The sequence below is a fragment of the Zygotorulaspora mrakii genome, chromosome 4 (assembly GCF_013402915.1).
Source record: "Zygotorulaspora mrakii chromosome 4, complete sequence".
Taxonomy (NCBI): Eukaryota; Fungi; Ascomycota; class Saccharomycetes; order Saccharomycetales; family Saccharomycetaceae; genus Zygotorulaspora; species Zygotorulaspora mrakii.
In genome coordinates, this window is record NC_050722.1 from 281,126 (window position 1) to 303,636 (window position 22,511).

Here is a 22,511-nt window from a genome sequence, read left to right on the forward strand (position 1 = left end):
TGATTTCGCCCAGGATCGAACTGGGGACGTTCTGCGTGTTAAGCAGATGCCATAACCGACTAGACCACGAAACCACTGTAATTGGTGATTATTTTCGATAAATCGACATTACCCATAAAGGTTAATAAATCTTTGTGATAAGGATTATACACTTTTACTGTTGAAATATAAATCAAGATTGTAAGATATATTAAAGAGATGACTTATAAGCATCAGAAATAAGACAATCGGTCTGTAAAACAAAATAAACGAAGTCAGATGAAACTATTTAGAAAGAATGTTTTCTTCGGCGTTGTCGATAGTAACTTGGTTTGACGTTGATGATAATGCTATGATATTCAATTATAGAGATATATAATTCCTTCATTCGCTATATCATGAATTGAGATAAAACTAATTGAATTTGAATTAATATCTGGAAAATACGTCAGTATTTATACCTAATACTTCGCGCCTATTGAACCATAAGAGAGGACGACGAGTGAAGAATTTTCATCGTCATCACACCATTTCTAGTCCCATATAATCCACAGTACAACTGCTATTTCGTGTTCATTCCATAGACCCCTTTGTAGTCAGATTCCTGAATTATAAACGTCTCGCGATAGATTATCATCCGATATCTTTCCAAGATCGATAGATATACTGTTAGGGCTTCATCTGACTTCAGTTCTTTGTACCATACTTTCTAATCAATATCAACAGTTACCTTGTATTGGTGATATTTTGCACATACTTAATGGTCGTATTTTTCGTATTGCTTTGGGAGCAAGCGCAGCGTCAGAGTAAAATATTCTTTCTGTCACATTCGTGTGTTTCAGGGCTATTTCACCATTGCTACTTCGTGTTCATTTCTTACGTTTAACACACTAATGCAGTCAAATCATTGCTTAGTATTATTCAATGTCTTTATAGCCATAGTAGCTGTTGGTGATGCATCTTCATTATTTTTGTTCTATGCCGCGTTATGCGTTATACGGCCTTTGAAGCTATGCAACCTTTCTGATCATTATTTTTTTATGTCGATTCAGACTTGATAACTTGTCATGTCGGATGTAAAGAATTTGTTATAACAAGCATTCCTCTCTCTATTCTATCATATATTCTTGAAAAGTGAGTTCGTGGTGGAAAGAATAAAAGGGTCTGTGGACATTAAATTTCTGGTTTTACTTTTTTAATCTTTGTTGTTTCTGGTTCTTTGACTGCTGCTGTCGCTGTCGCTGTTGTTGTTGTTGTTGTTGTTGTTGTAGTTGTTGTTGTTGTTGTTGTTGTTGCTGTTGTTGCTGTTGCTGTTGTTGTTGTTGGAGGATCTGCATTTGCTGCTGTTGAAGATGTTGATGCTGTAGGTAAAACTGATACTGTTGAGCTTGCTGTTGCATGAATGCGATATTTCCATCCGCAAAATTCCTACTATTTGCTTCACTTTGCTGTTGCTGTTGATGAATAAACTGTTGCTGCTGAAGTTGCTGTAATTGTTGTTGCTGTTGCTGCTGCTGCTGCTGCTGTTGTTGTTGTTGTTGTTGTTGTTGTTGTTGTTGTTGTTGTTGTTGTTGTTGCTGTTGCTGTTGCTGTTGTTGTTGTTGTTGTTGGTTTTGTTGTTGCTGTTGCTGTTGCTGTTGCTGCTGCTGTTGTTGTTGTTGTTGTTGTTTTTGTTGATGTTGATGTTGATGTTGATGTTGATGTTGATGTTGTTGCTGTTGCTGTTGCTGTTGCTGTTGCTGTTGCTGTTGCTGTTGTTGTAGTTGTTGTTGGAGCTGCTGGGGTTCTAGTTGGTTGGGAGCGAAATTCGAACTCCAGTAAGCCTGAGGGTTTCCGTAGAGAGCATACGGGTTCATAGTCGGAAACATAGAAGAAAGCGGCTGTTGAAAACCGTTCGGGTTTGCCTTACTGCTTAACGTCTCAGATTGCAGCCTACTAAGAGTCGCTACATTTACCGGGTCCGCATGTGTCATTGGGATTATAGGCACCTGATCCGCATGGTTTGTATTCACTGTTCCAGTGGTGCCTCCCACACTTCCGTGTAATGCACTAAAACATTTCCACCATTCTAACAGAAAAGTATCTTCGCAGTCCATCAACATTTTTGTGGGGAGTAAATCCTTAGGGCCTTGGACATTTGATATACCACCAGTATTCCCTTGTTTGGCATTTCTTTGTTCATATATAGGAACATCCGCCTCCAGCAAAAATTGCTTCGCGCTCTCGTACCGTTTATTGCTGATCAGATAATTATATATATGAGCATAAAGCAATTGCTTAGAATTTTTAGCCATTGCATCTGATACTATCATGTTCAATTCACGTTTATAATTAGCCTTCGACTTAGGCTGTGCTTGTATGCTATCATCTTTTTCCTCATTGACATGAAAAGAAAATTCGCTCATAGTGGGACCCAGTGCCCTATCAGTTTTACTGAGACTCTATAAGAACACTTGTTTCCAGATTTCGTAATCGTTGAAGTCTCTACTCTCTGTTTTTAAATATTTTCAGTGGTTAACATTCGCCTGTTCCGCCCTAAAAATATGGGTAAAAAAGAAAAAAGTCACAACAATAGGCTTTTGAGATCTAGCTGTTCGGCAAGATCCGATCATTAAGAATAAGATTGTTTTAGTAATAAGTGCAATTAAAGCTTTAGGTCTATTATGTTTATATATATGTGAACGTCGAGTACAAGTTCAACATTGCCTATTTTTGCTTCTCGGGATTATGCTTTTCCAAACCGTTCCTGACTGATTCGCCTGCTATGCAAACCGAAGAACAAGATAATTGGCACATGTTAATAAATTGAGATCCCAAGAGCGCTCAAAGAGATTGGTACTGAAGTTATTTATATGCAGTTCAATTGTGAAAGATGCTAGGTGTCAATAAATTCGTCCTCATCAAATTCATCATCCAGACCCTCTTCTTCCTCATCAGTATCATGATTGTACTCATCATCGCCATCATGATCCGATGACAGCTGTCCTGCTTCCTTTGTGGATGGAGAATGCACATCATCCATAACACTGACCTTGGAAACACCAGATATGGCGGGTGCTGGTTTTGACAGTGAAATTTTGTCTAAGCCCTGTGCTAAATCCTTCGTGTCGATGTAATTAATCTTGGGCGAGCTTAACGGTGAACCAAGTCCCAGATAAATTCGTTTACCAATTTCGTCCCTCGAGGATGTAGCTCTCTTTTTCTTTGGCGTACACAAATCTGCATCATACTGTGAGCTCCAACTTCTATCGCCCGTATTATATTTGTGGAGTTCTGATGATTCTTTCTTGTCCGTAGCGAGCGGTCGGGCTTCCGATGGTTGTTCGACATCACTGTCATTCAGTTCAGATAAATCATCAAGCTTCAAAATTGGTTCCCTCCAAAAATTCGCATCGGTAAACCTGTTTTCTTGATTACTTCTGAATAGGAAGTTGCTATCGGTATTGGCTTCCATATCCATTGTATTATTCTGTGGTGAGCCGGGTGTCGATGCTATACTTCTCTGCTCATCATCAATGCATGCCACAGGGGGGAAAAAATGATCAACTAATTCATTGATGAAAACGTAAGAACTCTTGTATCCAGCCAGTTCAAGTAACTCCATGTGTACTTCGCCCTCCGTATTTATGGTGAAAATCCTAGAACTTGGGATTCCAACGGTTCTGTATGAAAGTGCATCAGTTATCCTATTTCCGAATCCCGCAAAAAATGGTGTTGGTTTTTCATCTGGATTCTCGCCTTCCTCATCGTCAACACTCTCTCCCTTCATTGATTTTTGATCAAAATATAACGACCTAATATCATTCAAACAAGCAATTTTGAAAACCTCAGGTTTCTTTAAAATGACCTCACGCCGTAGAGCTGCCATGGTTCTATCAGGTGACAATATGACGGGGCCTGCGGGCAGATGGTTGCCATTTTGAGAAATAGACCTAAGATAACTCCTAGTGGAATCCGCCTGTCCAGCACTTCTTGCCGTTAGATACATGACGTTATAACCATTTTTATAGATTTCGGAAAATAATTTGGCAACACCCACATGTGTCCAATCCTTCCCCAGCATGGTCAAGACATGCCCCAATGCATCAGATTTCGTAATTGTTCCATCAATATCACTGATAACTATGGGAACATCCCACCTCCAAACGAATAATTTTGCTGTGGTCACTGCCCTACCTTGGTCCACTGAAAAAGTTACCTCATTTTCACCGTATTTCAGGTCCAGACACTTTAATTGATCGCTAGATAATCTCAAAGTTTTGATATAATGATGACCACTGCTAGTCTCAGAGTTTTCTTTCGATTCCAGATGGCTTTCACTATCAGATGATAAGGAGAACGCAGAACTGTCTGCCGAGTCGAATTTTGACTCCAAATTTGAAGCAGATTCATCAGCACTCGCTGGAGGTGACACTAACGGAGTACCCAAATGCTTTTCAAATGGATTGACTATTCTTACATTTCCTTCAGAGTCCTCCTTTATGAAGTTCGATATATCAAATTCGGTTCCCAGTTCTTCTTGAAGCAATTGTTTCAATTGATTATCGGCATTATGAACTTTGTCCTTGTTGGGCTTGTAACCCTCAATATCCAACAGTAAATCCCCATTGTTATCCAATTTACTGGGAATGTGAATCTGAGTTAGTTTTTTATTCAGTTTTTCCTGGAAAATCTTCGTCTTTGATATCGGTACTGAGTCTTTTCCAGTTAATAACGGTATGTTTAGGTCTGCATCTGGCCCCACGTCATTTATATCAAGAAAGTCTGGTTCTTCTAGAGTACTGGGCCCGCTGGACTCCTTCTTTTGGTCATTACTATTCCCACGTCTATCATTGCTATTGTCATTATTTTCATTCTCATTGTTATTCTCATTATCTTCGTCATTAGTACTGATTTCGTAGCTGTTGTCCAATTCCGTACGACTAGACTTGGGGGACTCTGGAGGGCTGCTTGTTGCACTTATAACTGGCGATGATAACAATTCATTTGGTATACCCTCAACATCGGATGTCGTCTCAAAAACAAAATACGCTTCCCCTGAATCTCCCAGTTTCATGGGAATATTAGTTGATTTGCCATTTACCAAAACTTCTACTTTCTTTTGGGATGGCTGTAATATCTGAAACTTACCAAATCGAACATGAAATGGTGAGCATGCTAGCGTACCGTCTGGATGATCAACCACAATAACGTCTATCGCTCCAGACAAAGTCGCAGGGTTCAGAGAAGACCATGTTTTTGATACAGACCCAATAGCTCTTCCAAAATATTGCATTCGGCTCTTGAATACCTGAACTTTTGTTCTTATTTTCTAAATCAATTATTGTTGAATTTAAGGAAGTTCAGTTTTTAAATGTAATAGTTATTTTCGCTGCGTCTGAAAGGCTATTCCAAACCAAAGTAAAGCAAATGTTTAAACGAAAATTGATAGTGGCCTCAAATATGAAGGCTTATCGAAACTCTATAAGTTCAATTCAGCTTCGGTAAAAATATTTTGATAAGAATGGATTAAATAATCTCCTTAAATATTCGATTTCGCTTCAATAACTTTTAGGATTTCTAGCTGCAATCTAGGAGAAACTGTGACGGAAATGGTAAATTAAGAGCAGAAACATAAAAACTATGTGCCCCAATATATATGAAAAAAAACAGCTAGCGATCTAGAGAGGAAAAGTAAAAGATTACCACCAGATTTAATATGTACAGAGGGAAATAATATATATAGATGGCAGTTTTGAGTATCGACAGAATAAGAAATGCTGTACCCGATAAAACATAGCCAGTAATGCAATTAAAAAATTCAGATTGAAATTGATGTTCAACTGGATTAGTTTGTATGCTTATTTAATTTTATCACTTCTCGGGAAGAATTCATTGAGATCCCTCAATGCAATTTGATATAATAAAAGCATTATACTACTTTGAACACTTGTCCAAATAAACCGGGGCCCAACACCGCTGAAGAATCCTAAGATTCCTTCAGATTTATAAACAGTTCTGAGACTGAAAAATAGCGAGTTTGACAAATTTGCGGGCTTAGCAGAAGAGGTATATTTATTAGGATTTATGGGCTGTTGAGTCTGAACTCTAGTCTTAATGACATCGAGTGGCGTTGTCAATATACCTGCTAGGCCACCGGCTACAGCACCGGTTATGATTTCACTCGATAAGGACAATTCGTCTTTCATAATATCTTTATTTTCTACTTTGTAAGCCCATTGTCTACATTTCTCATAAAATGCAAATTGAAGAGCACTAAATGGCAAGTCTCTAGCCAATGTCGCCTTGTAGCCAAAAAGCAAAGCTCCAGCGCCTTCAGCCTTGATCACAGTTTTGACTGTATCACGCAGATTTTTATAATTATATCCAGAATTGAAATATGGATTATTATATTTTCCCTGCAATTGTAACCTTGTTTTCAGAACTTCTGAAGGTACATAAACAATACTTGAAAACAGATCTCCCAGAAATCCGGAAGATAAATGAGATATTGTTTCGTTTATCTTCCAATGATCGATGAACTTCCTTTTGAAGTATTCGTAAGTCCCAAAGAAAATCGCTGCACTAGGAAAAGATCCTAACATAGCCGCACAGTATCCACCATATAAGCCTTTTCTGAAACCTTCTTGCATGAATATGGTGCGATAAGCGCTAAGCATATTTCTATAGCTAGGCACAGAAGGCGCACCCTGTTGTCTTGTTTTGACTGTATCCAAGGAGTGCATTGAGGTGTCACCAATAGCACCTCCTATACCACCTGCAACTATACAGAGCAACAAAGGACTATTGTTTTCCTCTAGAGACCTTCTAGCTGATCCATTTTGTTTGTTATTATCATCATCCTTATCACTGTCATCATCATCTCCAGCACCTTGATGCGCAAAAGCCCTGGTAGGTTTCATATGAGGGTGGTCGTGGTGGTAGTGCGCCACGGGTATCGAAGAGGTGTAATTCCACATAACATATATGTAGAATTTTTGTGCAGTTGACAACTAACCTGCTGACTATCCTAACTTGGGTTACCTTTGTACCTGTCTTTTTTCGCAAAGAGATAATCTGAACTATAATACAATCCCTTCCATAAAATGCGGAGATCCAATTGGCACAAATTATTGAGACCTAAATAATTGTACCAGATTAGATGCTCGAAGTTTGAATTAGCAAATCTGAAATCAATTTGCAAGTTCGAAATCGAAGCGATTGAAAAAGAAGTTCAGTAAGCCTCTGATTAGCAGAGATGAAAGATATCTCAAAAATCCTTGATGCGGGCGATGAAGGGTTCGATGATCTCACTGCACTACTCTCTCTTTTCGCATCTTTGGCAATATTCTCATCTTGATAAATCATTCCTATTTTCTGTCCCAGGGCGTAAAGCTGAGGCGCGAAGGCTTTCCGATAGGTGGAAAAGATCAAAAGCGAATAAGAGTGCTAACAGAGGATGCCCTCTATTGGACGTGCAGTATACCGATCAATGCTACATGAATGCCCTTGGAGCAACTCGAAGAGTTGCGTGGAGTAAGATTTGGGGCTTCGTTTCCAGAGGCTACAAGATATTGGCGATCGAAACTTCCTGCGATGACACCTGCGTCGCAATTTTGAACAGACACACGAAAAATGAGCCTCCGAAGGTTCTTGCTCATCTTAAGGATACATTGAATAGCGATTCTTATGGCGGAATCATCCCAACGAAGGCGCATGTGCATCACCAGCTGAAAATAGGAAGTCTCACCCTTCAAGCATTGCGAGAAACTGAGGCATCTGACATAGACCTTATATGCGTCACTAGAGGCCCCGGAATGCCTGGATCTCTTTCCGTTGGCTTAGATTTTGCAAAAGGTCTCTCGGTGGCGTGGAAAAAACCTATGATAGGCATGCATCATATGTTGGGCCATCTCCTACTACCCCGTATGTCAACCAATGGGCAAGCTCCTTGTTTCCCGTTTCTGAGTTTACTAGTAAGTGGTGGCCACACCGTATTAGTACTCTCAAAGAGTGTATTAGAACATGAGGTACTTTGTGATTCGATGGACATTGCAGTAGGCGACTCCTTAGACAAATGTGGGAGAGAGCTTGGAATTAAAGGAACAATGATTGCGAAAGAAATGGAAAAGTTTATTGATCAAGACCCGCTATGCTCTAAGAATGTTAAGATCAAGATGAAGCTGCCTAACCCTTTGCAAAATAAACCTAGTAGAGTCGACGCAATGGCATTTTCGTTTTCTCCATTCATATCAGCAGTAAAGAACAATTTAGAAAAGCCACTACAAGAGTATTCAGAAGAGGAAATTCGATCAATGGCTTTCCAGGTACAGGAGGCCACTTTTGCGCACATTATTACAAAGTTGAAAAAAGTTATCGAACTAAATAGGGAGAGCTTGGGCAATGTCAAACATTTTGTTTGTTCCGGTGGTGTTGGCGCCAATAAAAGGTTGCGGGTCTTGTTAGAAAGATCATTCGCGAATGATTTTGAATCATTTCACTATCCACCACTTGATTTATGTTCTGATAACGCAATGATGATTGGTTGGGCAGGAATCGAGCTGTCTGAATTCTCTGGATTAAGGAGTTCTCTAGATATGACACCAATTCGAAAATGGCCATTGTCCGATATACTCAACGTATCAGGATGGGTACATTAGTGCCTGATTTTTGTCGTTTTCCAAGCACTTATTCCAGAAATGCAACTTTAATATTAAATTTATCTATAAATGTCCTCCAAGAAGGCATATCCAATTGGAAGATAATGTGATTTTGCTGTGCATCACGTCTTTTTTGAGCTTCAATAGCTTTCTCTTGCGGATCTCTTGGAAGTTCTTCCTTGATACGTACACATGGGAAACCCTGTGCATCTTCTTCCATCACTACTCTTCCTTCTTTGACCAAGAAACTGGCATAAAAGAGATTTTCTACAGACTTCGAAAACGAAATCGGATCGATGATAAACTCATACAAATTTATAGCTTCGTGACCCTTCTTCTTCAAAAGAACCTTAAAACACCGCCTGACGTGCTCCGGTGTCGTGGCCTCTTGAACACTGCTCAATGAATTTTGGGTGACTTTTTCCGCTGTTACAGCTGCACCCACTGTCTCACGCTCCCTTCTATTTATTACAGATCTGGCTTTCCTCGTAAGCGACAGTGGCCCCAAAAGATGATCCACTGATTGTGGCATTTTTGATAAATGTTCAAAAAGAGCTCCCATCCTCGACCAGTTGAACTGGTCAAATTCATTGTATGTAGCAAATTGCTGTAGATGGGTTCTTCTTATTATGCCCTCTTTGAACCGGTCGACCTCACTGACCTCTAGATCTCCTTCCACATGCGACGCTGCGCTCTCCTTGGGCTCCTTCGGACTCCCATTCGGAGACTCGCTATTAGAAACGGTGTAAGCATCACTTGTTATAAGATTCTCTGAACCTCCACTGCTGGCGAGGTATTCCTTCAGCATATATTTTTTTAGACTGTTGACAATATCATGCAGATTAACCAGACTTTTGCCGTCGTCAAATTTTAGATTTCTGACACTTATTTCAGCTAGTTCGCTTATACAGACCATAGCACGGGCATCGTGCGCAAACAGGCCATTGTTCTTGGTCCCTTCGACTTTCTTATATAGTGCATCTACCTTGTCTAAGCTATCCATGGCAATTTTGATGTCACCCGTGCGTGCAACTTGAACCCTATCTTGATTCATAGCTTCTTCAAATTTCCTATACGCTTGCAATACTTCGAATTCAGTTCCTGCTCCAATATCACGAGTCTCAACATTGTAGCCCTCCGCACCGCGTCTTTTACTTACACCTTCTTCATCTGCATCTCCAGGACTACGTGCCCTTTTATTTGACGGATTTGACATGCTACTTTCCTCTTTTCAAGGCTTTTTTTCTCATCTGATTGATATTAATTCACTTATTTTGTTATGGATTGACATTTTGTTATTTCAGCTCATCCCATGTAAAGGTCGCGATGATTACCTACAAGAAACAAGATACTTAAGAAAAACAAATACTTCTTCAATCATTTAGTGCAGCGCTATTTACTTTACCTCATATTTCAGGTCTCTTGAGTTTTATGTGCAAAATTTTCCTGTATTTCTTGCAGCTATTGCACCGCCTAGTTCAAGGTACTGACTGGGGAGCACGCTCTTGGATCAAATGTAGGTTGGTAATTAAACCAATAAGTCGAATGTAGGCACCAACTGATGACCCAAGGAAGTTGGAGCAAACCGGCATTCTTCTTCCAGCAAAATCGAACCTTAGCCTCGATAAGCATGAAATTCTTCTATTATACTACTATCCCATCTTGAAAGCTCTTTAACTGTGCTAATTCTGCGTTGTGCTAGCACCACTCAGCAAGCGCCCCATTTTCAATTCTTTCAGTTTTCATTACTGTTTTGTCTTTAGTTCGTATATCTATTTTCGATTCAATCACTCGCGAACTTGGATTGTGACTTCACCAAATTTAACTCATAAGATACTCAATAGTACGCGAATAGTACGACTGAACTCAAACGGAGATCAAGTCTTAGCAAAACTGAGATGGGAGCTAGTATCAGGCGTTTGGACGAGTCCGTGGTAAACAAGATTGCAGCCGGTGAGATTATCATCTCTCCAGTGAATGCTCTTAAGGAGATGATGGAGAACAGTATCGATGCTGGTGCCACCTCATTGGATGTGTTAGTGCGAGATGGTGGTATAAAATTGTTGCAGATTAGCGATAACGGATCTGGAATCAGTAAAGAAGACTTACCTATATTGTGTGAAAGGTTCACCACATCGAAGCTCAGCAAGTTCGAAGACCTCGAGAGTATAGCGACATATGGGTTCAGAGGTGAAGCACTAGCCAGTATATCACATATCGCTAGAGTTACGATTACCACAAAGACTGCAGCAGATAGATGTGCCTGGAAGGCAAGCTACAGTGATGGCAAAATGCTGGAGCCGCCGAAGGCAGTTGCAGGAAAAGATGGCACTGTGATTCTTGTAGAAGATCTTTTCTATAATATGCCATCAAGATTGCAAGCCTTGAGGTCTCCAAGTGAAGAGTATGGAAAGATTCTGGATGTAATAGGCCGCTATTCGATTCATTCTAAAAGTATCGGATTCTCATGCAAGAAATTTGGTGACTCTCAGTTTGCATTGACTGTGAAAATGGATTCTACTGACGAGGATAGAATAAGGACTGTTTTTGGCAATTCTGTATCTAAAAATCTACTGGACATAGCATTGGATGCTGATACAGAATTAAATATAATGAGCGTTAAGGGAAAAGTAAGCAACCCCGATTTCAACTGTAAAAGATCTATACCACCTGTTTTTTTCATAAACAATAGGCTTGTATCGTGTAATCCTCTGGCAAGAGCACTGCGACAGGTTTACTCTAATTATTTGCCAAAGGGCAATAAACCTTTTATCCATTTGAGCATTATGATCGATCCAAAGTCCGTTGACGTTAATGTGCACCCTACAAAGAGAGAGGTCAGGTTTTTACATCAGGATCAGATCATTGAAAAAATCAACTCGCAATTGAACGAAAATCTTTCCCACATAGATACCTCACGCTCTTTCAAAGCTTCATCCATCTTGACTGGGAGACAACTAGGTAGTTCATTAGAGACGGGTAGCAAAGCAAATGAGCACTACCAACACATATCAGCAACACAAAATTCTGGGTTTGTCCAAAAGGATTATGAAGCTAAAACTTCGAAGAGATATGAGAATAAGCTAGTTCGAACTGATGCTTCTCAAAGCAAAATCACTTCTTTTTTACAATCCAATCCGACGCCTTTGATAAGAGGCTCCAGCCAAGTTCTGAACAATAAAGATGCTGTTCCTAATTCTGATATCTCAAATGATTTGGAGGAACCAACTCAAGTAGCGACTTTAAGCTCTCGGGAGTTCACGAAAGGCAATAAATCTTACAAAATTGTTACCAAAGAAAGAGTAAATGTTAATCTGTCTAGCATAAAAAGGTTGCGAGAGGTTGTTGACAATTCGACCCATAAAGAGTTGACAAATGTATTTGCTAATTTGACATATGTGGGAATCGCCGATGAAGAAAGAAGACTAGCCACAATACAGCAAGATTTGAAACTATTTTTGGTAGATTACGGTGCTGTATGCAATGAATTATTTTACCAAATTTGTTTAACAGACTTCTGTAACTATGGTAGTATCGAATTACACTCAGATTCGAAGGAAAATCTTTGTCTTGTCAATTTACTAATTGGATTTCAACACTTAGAAAAAGATGAAATAAACAGAATAGTTGAGAAAATATGGGAGATGCGCGATATGCTGCTTGAATACTTCTCTATTAGATTAGAATCTGATGAGAAAGATGTAGATCAACATGTTGGCAGTATCAGACTTTCCGGTCTGCCATTACTGCTGAAGGGCTATAATCCGCCCCTATTGAAGCTACCGTTCTTTATCTACAGAATTGGAACCAAGGTAAACTGGGAAGAGGAAGAGCTATGTCTTGATGGCATAATGAGGCAAATTGCTCTGTTCTACGTACCCGAAATTATTGAGCAGGTTGATGAGTGCGATCAGAGCTTGAGTGAAGAAGATAAAATCACTTTTGTCGCAAAATCCAATGAAATGTCCTCAACTTTGGAGAATGTGATATTTCCTTGCATAAAGAGACGGTTCCTGGCTCCACAAAAGTTAGTTACAGATGTCATAGAGATAGCGAACCTCCCTGGCTTGTACAAAGTCTTCGAGAGATGCTAAATCCGCTCTTACCCAATCATGCTATGGCACTTTCAATGGGATGCTGTGATTCAAATCTTGAGATAATCTGTCTCAAGCTATTGTGCTCAATTACGTTAGATTGATGATCGTCAAAGCTTCGCTTTCGACTGATTGAATTGACATTCCTGATAAGCGATGGAAATTGTTGGAACCTTTGAGATACACTGTCCACATCATTCTGCAAAATTTCAATAACTGGATGCTTCAGATAATCAGAAGTATCCTTCAATTGCACTGTAGTCCAGATAGTCCGTAAATAACTAAATCGGCTCAGCAAATACTGCAAATTCACAAGTTTTGACTTGAATACCGACGGGAGGTTTGAAATAAGCTCAGAGATGTCAAGATTCAATTCCTCTACTGCATCCGACTGTTTGAATAAACTATAGAATGCGTAAAAGGAGCTTATTCTGACCACTGACTGAAGTACCATATAATGCGAATTGAAAATAATCTTTTTGGACTGTCTTATATTTCTGACGATCAAAGATATTAAACTTTTAGCGTAGTGAATTGATTTATCAAAAGAGTTCGCGGCGTCATGATAAATAAAATAAATCTTATAGAGTTTCCACGATATCATCCTTAAAAGATATGTAATGAGAAATTTCTCGAAATCTGATTTCAAAATGTTACTTTCCTGCTCCATAGAGTGCTTTTCATTGAATATCTCTATTTGTCTTTGGATAGCGTCAAGAGTTTTGAGGGGTGGCTTGATGTCTTTGGTCAAATACTGATCTAAATCTCTGTCCAACGATACAATCTTCCAAAAAAAGACCTCGAAATTTTGCTCACTTTGATAAACGTCAACGTTTGGCAGATCCTCCAAATAAGCAGCGTGCTGTAAAAGTGAGGATAATTCAGTGTGAAAGCAAATGTTCGAGTTTGGATTAGAATGAAGATAGTCACATATGCATAGACGATACCATAATTTCTCGCAATTCAATTTTGTTAGCCTCAAAAGAGTAGAATCGCTCATAGAGAGCTTGAAATCATTTAAATGGAAAGCTTTGGAAATTTGGAAACATATTATGCGCATACTATTCGCCAAACAAATGTTTGTCCAAGGAAATGACGTGTTTGCTAGGATAAGATAAATTTGGACTAACCTGACATCTGCCGTCGACAAAAATTTGGCACAATAAAGCTGTGATACTGTGCATTCAGTGAATGCTCCAATAATGTCGATTTTTACGTCCTCCGTCCATTTCTGTTCGTCATTTTCCTCTCTAATACTCTTGGATAATGGCTGGTGATTGAGAGGTAGAGGAATCACTTTTCGCAACTCTTTCAACGGCATGTAGTATACAGTCAGTGTAAATAATGACCAAAGAAGTGTGTCAGAATAGTAATCATCAGATGAAAAGAGCGGGGGATCTTCAGTGTTTCCACTTTCCATATCTCTCCTTTGCCAGTACTCTTCCAGCAGTAAATAGAGCTCACCTATGTCGCTAAAACATCCAAAGTATAGTGCCCCCAATCTTTCCATCGAGTAATCCAGTAGTTTAAATGACTGATCGCGCTTTAGAAAAGTCATCCAATATTTGCACTCCTGCAAATCATCTGAGACATCCACGAAGTTGTCTGCTACCTTAGTATTATCAGTCTTTAATAATCCAATATCCATAATCCAATACTCATACTTTTGCCAAAGTTGCAAAATCTTAGTGAAGGATAGGTAGGAATTGGTCTCTAGCTCCGACTTTCTATTCGCTTCAATGCATTCTTTTTCTTGTCCTCGTTTTACGCAGTTAGTGCAAGGTATCAAACGATCGCATTTTACCTTCCTCTTAGCACAAATAGGACATGGGTGCGCTGATCTTTTCGTCTCTGCACTTGCACCATCTCTCATAACGAGTTACTACCTTCTCTTGTCTATACTGCTCAAAGATAAACAATCGGCTGTTTTTCTTGATCTTAATCATGATAATGCGCCTTGAAGAGACCTGAAAAATCAACTACGGTTGGATTGATTAATTCGAGGAACAGTAAATGAGGACTCACTTCTTGCTATCTTGTTTTGCAAGCATGGTGGACATAATACTGGAAGGCGATATCAGTTGGCTGATTCACTGCTTTTTGAAACGCGTAACAGATATCTGACGAGACCAGCTGATAATCTGATGCTATTAGTGGTATTACAAGATCAGTAGTACTACAGTTCTTTTACCCCATTATGTAAGAATGCACGAAAAATGTCTATTTTGAAACTTAATCTAGCTATTTAATTGAGTGCGCATTTTCCCATTTCGTCTAAAACATATATAGACAGCCCTACCGATTCGTTAATAATCCGATATATTGAAATGAGCTGCCTTTGTTTGACAATAAGCAGTCACTCCGCTTTCCCCCAACTCTCTACCTATCCCCGAAGACTTGAATCCACCGAATGGAACCGAAATTTCCTCATCGTTAGATGAATTAACCCAAACCGTACCTGCGTTGATATCTCTCACGAATCTATTTGCTAATCTTATATTTTCTGTAAAAACTGCCGAAGCCAGCCCATAAGCCGTATCATTTGCAAGCTCTATAGCCTCGTCGTAGTCTTTGAATTTGGAAATAACTGCCACTGGACCAAATATTTCCTCTTTGTTCAACTTAGATATCTGTGGAACATCTGTGAAAAAAATTGGAGGAATGAAATAACCCTTTGAGTTAGCGGGAAAATCGCCGAGCGTTATGATATTTAATTTTTCTTCGTTAACGCCATGATCAACGTAGGCTCTAATCTTCTTGTACTGAACTTCGGAAATGACGGGCCCCAACGTACATTCCTTGTCGAACGGATCTAACCGCGTACCAAACCTCCATTCTGACTGAATATGTGACTTAAATTTCTTGAGAAATTCATCATAAATTGTTTCTTGAACGTAGATACGGGAATTTGCCGTACAATTTTGACCAGAATTATATAAAATTCCACCGGCAATCCACTCAACAGAATTATCTAAATCAGCATCGTCAAATACCACAGCCGGAGATTTACCACCGCATTCCAAAGTGACATCCTTGAGATTGGATTGCGCTGCAATCTGCATAATCTTTTGCCCTACAGCTGTACTTCCTGTAAATGCAATTTTGTCAACATCAGGATGATTAGCCAAGGCTGCCCCAGCGACTGATCCCAACCCAGGCACAACATTCAATACACCGGACGGGAAACCTGCTTCAGTAAACAATTGTGCCATGTAGAGTAACGAAAGTGACGTATTCTCCGCCGGTTTGATAACAATGGTATTGCCCGCTGCAAGGCAACCTTGGATCTTCCATGACGCCATTGCCAAAGGATAATTCCAAGGAATCACCTGTCCGACAACGCCATACGGCACTTTGAAAGTTAACGCATACTTTTCATGTTTCAAGGGTACGGTTTGACCCTTGGTATATTTATCGGCTCCTCCAGCGAAATACCTAGTTAGCTGTATAATCTGATCTAGATCTCCCTGCGCATTCGAATGATACGGCTTGCCGGAGTCCAAGGTTTCCAAAGCAGCAAGTTTGTGCCGGTTTTTTTCTATCAGCTCCCCCAACCTGTATAACAACTTACCACGGTCCTCAGCTGAAGTCTTCGACCAAACAGTTTTATAGCATTTTCGAGCTGCTTTCACAGCCTTATCGACGTCGTTCACACCAGCTGCATAGAAAGACGTCAATTTCTCTCCAGTGGCCGGATTGAATGTATCAATTTTTTCATTGCCTTCACTTGCAACATATTCGTTTCCGATAAACAACCCAACAGGAACTTTATCGTCCCAACCAACTTGTGGTGCATTTAGAATCTCAAACAGTGACATGGTCTATCTTTACAAAAAACGCTAAATCTAATCCCGCCAGCATTTGGACCCTCTTGTCCCTTTATATGATTTCAGTAAATACTAAGTTCCGATAAGCTCAACACCGCGATTGGCGCGATGAAAAAGTCATATCGGGAAATTGGAGGCGAGAAGATTTATCAATGTGGCATATTGGATTTGATGGGTATATAAACAGGTCGAATACTGCGATTAATAGGTCCAATTGATATGTATTCGGTAGTGGTGGTCACAGATATCTGGTAAATTGGTGGTGAAAAATGACTCTAACCAAAGAAATAAGCTTGCCATCAGGTGCAAAGTATACTCAACCGCTGGGTCTTTTCATCAACAATGAAAACGTGGATTCTTCTTGTGAAGATGTTGTGAAATCGTATAATCCAGCTACTGGTGAGGCAATAGTAGCAATTCAAGCAGCGGATCCCAAGAAGGATGTCGATAGAGCTGTTAAAGCCGCAAGAGATGCATTTGGGGGGTGGAAAAATTTGCCAGCAACTGAGAAAAGAGACTTATTCTACAAGCTATGCAGTCTCATAGAGGAAAATTTGGAGCTGCTGGCGGAGGTTGAGTCTCTTGATACCGGGAAACCCGTGGAGACGAATGCAAAATATGACATCCAGGAGCTTATCGCAGTGCTGAAATATTACGCTGGTTGGATTGATAAGAACAACGGGCAGTCATTTGTTCCGCAACCAAACAAGTTATGCTATACTGTGCATCAGCCATTGGGTGTTGTAGGATGTATTATTCCGTTTAATTACCCATTAGCGATGATGTCGTGGAAATGGACAGCCATCGCCACTGGTAACACGGCAGTTTTTAAATCTGCTGAGCAAACGCCACTATCCATCCTTTTCTTTGCGCAACTGGTGGCCAAAGCAGGTTTTCCGCCTGGTGTGTTCAACGTTATATCTGGTTTAGGTGAAACTGTGGGCGATTCGTTGGTCAAGCACCTTGGCGTTAACAAGATTGCCTTTACTGGTAGTACAAAAGTTGGCCAGATAATCCAAAGAAACGCCTCAGTGAACTTGAAGCCAATCACACTTGAATGTGGGGGGAAGTCGCCGCTTATGGTATTCGACGATGCTGATATTGACCAAGCTGTAAAATGGACCGCTTTCGGCATCTTTAATAATATGGGTCAGATTTGTTCAGGTACTTCTAGATGCTTTGTTCAGGAATCGAGTTATGAAGCATTCTTAACAAAACTAGCGAAACACGTTGAAGACGAATACATCGTAGGCAACCCAATTCATGCAAAAACTGTCGTTGGTCCTCAAATATCAAAAGACCAACAATCTACAGTACAAAAATATATTAAGATTGGCATAGATGAGGGCTGTAGAGTGGTACTTGGTGGTCTGGGACTGCCAGAAATTGTGGAAAATGATGAGCAGTTGTCTAAGGGTTACTACGTCAAGCCGACCATTTTGGCTGATGTGAAGAATCATTTCAAGATTGCACAGGAGGAAATTTTCGGCCCCGTTATCGTCATTGGTACGTTCAAGGACTTTGATGATGCTTTGGAGATTGCTAACGATGTTCAATACGGTTTGGGATCTGCCATTTTCTCCAAGGACTTGGTCAAATGCCACAAATTCGCCCATAATGTTGAAGCCGGTATGTGTTGGATTAACTCATCCAATGACGTAGATATTAATGTGCCATTTGGTGGTGCAAAAATGAGTGGGTTTGGCCGCGAATTGGGATCATACGGGTTATCCAATTTTACCTCTGTTAAATCTGTCTACGTAAACCTTGGCGATCAACTATAATCAGAAACTGGTGATTCCAAGGATATCTTACATAGCAGTCATATATATCGCCAACTAATGGTATGCATACTCACCTTTATACCATTTGAGGGACAGTAAAAGGGACCTTATTCTATATATCTAAACATTATAGTATCATATTCTTTATGTTCGTGCGTGTGCAGCAATCTATTATTGCATCATTTATTACGCTTTGTTTTCTGGATCCGCCATGAACAATCAAGATACAGGGATTCGATACAGCTAAGTTCAGTAGTAGTCTTTGATCAGAACTAGGTTGGCTGAGGCACATACTAGCGGAGAAGCTACAGGGTGCTCAGGAAACTACATACAAGGTGGGTGTGACATATTTGGGGGAGCCTTTTTCTCTGAGAGATCGCTTGTAATAGCAAAATGAGTGGTTATGGGGAAAGTGAAGAGCATTTTGCATCTGATTTTAATACTGGATTCGATATACTATCCGAGGAGAATCACGAAGAAGAGCAACATCAACAGCAGCCCGAACATGGGAGTCGCCTGGAATGGGAACACAATGGTGATGATCAGCATGAAAGTCATGATATTGCGCATGGCGGATCACGGGCTGCAGGGGATGAAGGTGAAGTGCTAGGTAACTCTCACAATAGCATTGAGATAATGAAACCATCAAAATTTGAAGGAGACATCTTACCAAATGAGGCAAATCCGAATTCAAATTATGAAGATGATAAGCGGCATTCCAGACCAAGAAGGACGCGAGCAAGAGGTGAAGCATTGGACCTTTTGAAAAAAGAGTTTAATTCCAATCCAAATCTCACCTCCCAACGTAGAAAGAAAATTTCAGAATCAACAGGATTGCCGGAGAAGAACGTGAGAATATGGTTTCAAAACAGAAGGGCCAAATATAGGAACAAAAAAGGCGAACAACGTGATGCGTCTAATGGGGCAGCCGATCAGGGAGGCTCAGATCCATTGGCTCGTTATAGCAGTCCTGATTGTCTCACATTTTTCGACAAGATACCACTTAATATAAATAACAACTATTACTTTATTGACATTTGCTCAATAACCGTTGGGAGCTGGAACAGAATGAAAAGTGGTGCATTAAGAAAGGATAACTTAGAGATCATTAAGGATTTATCAAACTTATCACCAATTTCCATCAATGAAATTATGTCAAATGCGACAGATTTACTAGTTTTAATCTCTAAGAAAAACTTTGAGATAAATTATTTTTTCAGTGCAATGGCCAATAATACAAAGATCTTGTTCAGAATATTTTTCCCTATAAATGCAGTAATAAATTGCTCATTGAGTTTGGAAACTGACGATATTATAGAAAGCAGTAGTGGTCAAAGAGACGGTGACAAGACTGAGAGCAAAGTAGTTGGCAGTAGAAAGGATGAAGATGGTGATAAAGAATTCAATGAGAAATTCGCGGAGCTGAAAATAACAGTTTCAAGACCGCCAAATTTTGCTGTTTATTTTTTGGATGCTTCTGATGAGGCAACAAAGAATCAATGGTCTATTTGCGAAGACTTTTCGGAGGGTAGACAAGTCAATGACGCATTCGTGGGCGGTTCAAATATACCGCATGCATTGAAGGGATCTCAGAGCTCTTTAAAATTTATGAATTCACTGATATTGGATTATAATAGCACCAATCAAATAATACCACCACCTCCAGTCCCAAATGCTCATGACACAGGTCTCTTAGATGTACAGCCTCTGTCTTTACAACAACAGCAGCAGCCATTTTTTGATCATTATGATGCCACGGGTGATCTATTGAACATTAACCGAGGCTCTCCAAGTATTGTTGAATCTGTTCACCAAGATAATATCAATCTTCAGGAAACCAATAATACGAATTTGCTATCCCTACCCCATGAAAATCATTTACCGAGTATATCAGATTTTTTTAAAAATTCGAATGAATTAACTGATGATAATAGATGGCTATGATTTGTGCCAAGAAAAAGTCCGATATAAAATCAAAACTATGGAGATTTATTCCATCTCAAACAGTGCATCGCTTGAACTATTTGTTTAGTTGTAGATAATTAAGTAATAGAAGCATATATATAAACAAATCCTCATTGCATTAAAAGAATATCCGATTCGTCTCGGGTATATAGGCCCAGAGGCCCTAATTGATTGGTATCTACTCGTGAATAAAAAAAATTTGGCATTCCCATAACGAAGTTTAGAAGCAATATATGCTTGAATGCCCTCCGTGCCAATAAAAAAAGAATAAAAATTCAAATATTGATTTCCTTAGTATAAATTGTGGCTACATCATTCTTTTAATTTCCTCTCCATAATACTCAGTCCTGAATAAACTGATTTGCTAGGGTATTCCCCTTTGTATCTCCATTGTTTCCAGTGTTTCCATTGTTTCCATTGTTTCCATTGTTTCCATTTTCATCATTTTCATCATTAGCGGTGGCATCATTACCATTAAGATTTTCCATATCACCCACGTTGTCTGGATCATCCTCGTGCTCGTCATCTGTAAATCCATCGACCTCCTCCTCAATTGCTTGAACTCCCGGATTAATATGACGCGAGCTACTTCCAACTTTTGGGGCATTCGACTTTAACTTTGAAGATTGCTCGTCATCTGAATAGCTTGGTGGCTCAATCGGTAAAGAATCTAGATCAATCTCTTCGACGTTTCGACCCAATGAGTTTTCAAAATTTGGTGAAGTGCTATATTGAAAGCTTGGAGGTGGCGGTAAGAGTTCGCCTTGACTATCTATAATATCACCATCATTAATCGATGAGTTGGTCTCATTATCTGATCCTTCATCCTCACAACCACTCTCAAGCAAAGTATCCTGTCCATATTCCTCGTATGAAGGAGGCGGTAATTTGGTACCGTTTGATTTAGCATATCCCCATTTTTTAACATTTGCTTCAATATATACAAATCCATAAGTACCAAAATTGACGTGAACCTTACAAGGGACGTTAGAACCCACTATTGGGTATACGTATTTGAATTTCCAACCCTTTACATGTCCGCCAACAGAATCTTCCTTCAACTTTTTACCATTTCTAGTGAAAAAAACTGTGCCACTATTTGATCTATACCCAATACCAACAACATCACCCTTCTCCAAACGGGGGAACAACGTACCCAGTTTAGGTTCCAGTTCAAATGAATCATTGAATCTCCGTGCACCGTTTGAGTCGTATGCAATAGAATGATGGTGCTTACCGGGCAATCTGAAATAAGGATAAGGGCACGTAGACAATCCAAATGAAATCGTTTGCCCATCTTCTAAGTGATTACTGGCGAAACTGCCACCATTATCTCCACTATTATTTAATTCGAATATTTTAAACTCACAATAATACACACGGTTTATTCTTGGAATAGGTAAGTTTGTCATGATCGATGCTTCGTAGTTAAAATTAAGGAATGTAATTTCGGTTTTATTTTCGACTATAATTGTATCATTAGGTAGATTTGGATCTGGTTGAAATTCCCACGCATAAGCCCCTTCATCATTTATATATTGCCTAGTGGTATCATCTATCACAGGATCTTCTATCTGCTCTTGGGAAGATTGCGCATGTGGAACGATCAAAGGGGGATTCTGTTTGATATATTCTTCACCTTGCTTGTAATAAAACTGTTCTTCCGGGCTTAACCGGACCAATTTGTTCTTGACGAGTTCCTGGTCATCCAAGATATTGGGCCATCTGGCATTTAGCCGTTCCGTTGTCCTCCGATGACGTCTATTTTCATCATCATCATTTAGCAAAGAGATTCTATTATCCCTTGCAAAGACGTTCCTTACAAAAAACCTTATTAATATGTAAACGCAACAGACGAATGCGTATACCAAAATCATGGTGACCAAGGAGAACAGTAAAAGGTTTATCTCATCTTCATCACTGCTTATGCTCACCTCCTCGCCAGACTGAAGTGGCACATCATACTCAGATGTATCGCCTTCATCAAAATTCAAAAGGCTTCTGGGGATAAGGTGACAAAATACTCCATCATCCAACACAGACAAGCTGATTAACAAACTCGCTACACTGATCATTTCGAAACACCTCAAAGAAAGGAAACAGTTATAGCAGCTCGCTACTCGCTAAACACAGCTTTCTTTTTATAGTCTCCTCTTACCGATAGGTAAATGTTCAAACGTATAGCTAAAATTTCTATTCCTGCGAGCACTGAACTAAAGAGTG

The 22,511-nt window shown here is 39.7% G+C and overlaps 11 protein-coding genes and 1 non-coding gene across 12 annotated transcripts; 4 read left to right on the forward strand and 8 right to left on the reverse strand.

The window, feature by feature from the left end:
• HG535_0Dtrna8V lies at positions 1 to 74 on the reverse strand. Its single transcript has one exon. It is a non-coding gene; the product is annotated as a tRNA-Val (tRNA).
• Positions 75 to 1,166: 1,092 nt separating this feature from the next.
• Positions 1,167 to 2,384, reverse strand: MSS11 (Mss11p; the record flags this gene model as incomplete). Its single annotated transcript, XM_037288267.1, has 1 exon — positions 1,167 to 2,384. One exon carries the CDS (start codon positions 2,382 to 2,384, stop codon positions 1,167 to 1,169), a length of 1,218 nt encoding a protein of 405 aa, XP_037144162.1.
• A 470-nt stretch (positions 2,385 to 2,854) lies between these two features.
• On the reverse strand, positions 2,855 to 5,254 carry PAH1 (phosphatidate phosphatase PAH1; the record flags this gene model as incomplete). The annotated part of the gene is made up of 1 exon (XM_037288268.1): positions 2,855 to 5,254. The coding sequence occupies one exon, from the start codon at positions 5,252 to 5,254 to the stop codon at positions 2,855 to 2,857; it is 2,400 nt and encodes a 799-aa protein (XP_037144163.1).
• Positions 5,255 to 5,819: 565 nt separating this feature from the next.
• Positions 5,820 to 6,938, reverse strand: MME1 (Mme1p; the record flags this gene model as incomplete). Its single annotated transcript, XM_037288269.1, has 1 exon — positions 5,820 to 6,938. The coding sequence occupies one exon, from the start codon at positions 6,936 to 6,938 to the stop codon at positions 5,820 to 5,822; it is 1,119 nt and encodes a 372-aa protein (XP_037144164.1).
• A 303-nt stretch (positions 6,939 to 7,241) lies between these two features.
• On the forward strand, positions 7,242 to 8,618 carry QRI7 (putative N(6)-L-threonylcarbamoyladenine synthase; the record flags this gene model as incomplete). Its single annotated transcript, XM_037288270.1, has 1 exon — positions 7,242 to 8,618. The coding sequence occupies one exon, from the start codon at positions 7,242 to 7,244 to the stop codon at positions 8,616 to 8,618; it is 1,377 nt and encodes a 458-aa protein (XP_037144165.1).
• Positions 8,619 to 8,646: 28 nt separating this feature from the next.
• Positions 8,647 to 9,834, reverse strand: NSE4 (Smc5-Smc6 complex subunit NSE4; the record flags this gene model as incomplete). Its single annotated transcript, XM_037288271.1, has 1 exon — positions 8,647 to 9,834. One exon carries the CDS (start codon positions 9,832 to 9,834, stop codon positions 8,647 to 8,649), a length of 1,188 nt encoding a protein of 395 aa, XP_037144166.1.
• Positions 9,835 to 10,516: 682 nt separating this feature from the next.
• Positions 10,517 to 12,712, forward strand: MLH1 (mismatch repair ATPase MLH1; the record flags this gene model as incomplete). The annotated part of the gene is made up of 1 exon (XM_037288272.1): positions 10,517 to 12,712. One exon carries the CDS (start codon positions 10,517 to 10,519, stop codon positions 12,710 to 12,712), a length of 2,196 nt encoding a protein of 731 aa, XP_037144167.1.
• A 16-nt stretch (positions 12,713 to 12,728) lies between these two features.
• Positions 12,729 to 14,585, reverse strand: CEP3 (Cep3p; the record flags this gene model as incomplete). Its single annotated transcript, XM_037288273.1, has 1 exon — positions 12,729 to 14,585. One exon carries the CDS (start codon positions 14,583 to 14,585, stop codon positions 12,729 to 12,731), a length of 1,857 nt encoding a protein of 618 aa, XP_037144168.1.
• Positions 14,586 to 15,018: 433 nt separating this feature from the next.
• On the reverse strand, positions 15,019 to 16,530 carry HG535_0D01490 (uncharacterized protein; the record flags this gene model as incomplete). The annotated part of the gene is made up of 1 exon (XM_037288274.1): positions 15,019 to 16,530. One exon carries the CDS (start codon positions 16,528 to 16,530, stop codon positions 15,019 to 15,021), a length of 1,512 nt encoding a protein of 503 aa, XP_037144169.1.
• A 278-nt stretch (positions 16,531 to 16,808) lies between these two features.
• HG535_0D01500 (uncharacterized protein) lies at positions 16,809 to 18,323 on the forward strand (the record flags this gene model as incomplete). The annotated part of the gene is made up of 1 exon (XM_037288275.1): positions 16,809 to 18,323. One exon carries the CDS (start codon positions 16,809 to 16,811, stop codon positions 18,321 to 18,323), a length of 1,515 nt encoding a protein of 504 aa, XP_037144170.1.
• Positions 18,324 to 18,716: 393 nt separating this feature from the next.
• PHO2 (Pho2p) lies at positions 18,717 to 20,267 on the forward strand (the record flags this gene model as incomplete). Its single annotated transcript, XM_037288276.1, has 1 exon — positions 18,717 to 20,267. The coding sequence occupies one exon, from the start codon at positions 18,717 to 18,719 to the stop codon at positions 20,265 to 20,267; it is 1,551 nt and encodes a 516-aa protein (XP_037144171.1).
• A 362-nt stretch (positions 20,268 to 20,629) lies between these two features.
• EAR1 (Ear1p) lies at positions 20,630 to 22,363 on the reverse strand (the record flags this gene model as incomplete). The annotated part of the gene is made up of 1 exon (XM_037288277.1): positions 20,630 to 22,363. The coding sequence occupies one exon, from the start codon at positions 22,361 to 22,363 to the stop codon at positions 20,630 to 20,632; it is 1,734 nt and encodes a 577-aa protein (XP_037144172.1).
• Positions 22,364 to 22,511: the final 148 nt, after the last annotated feature.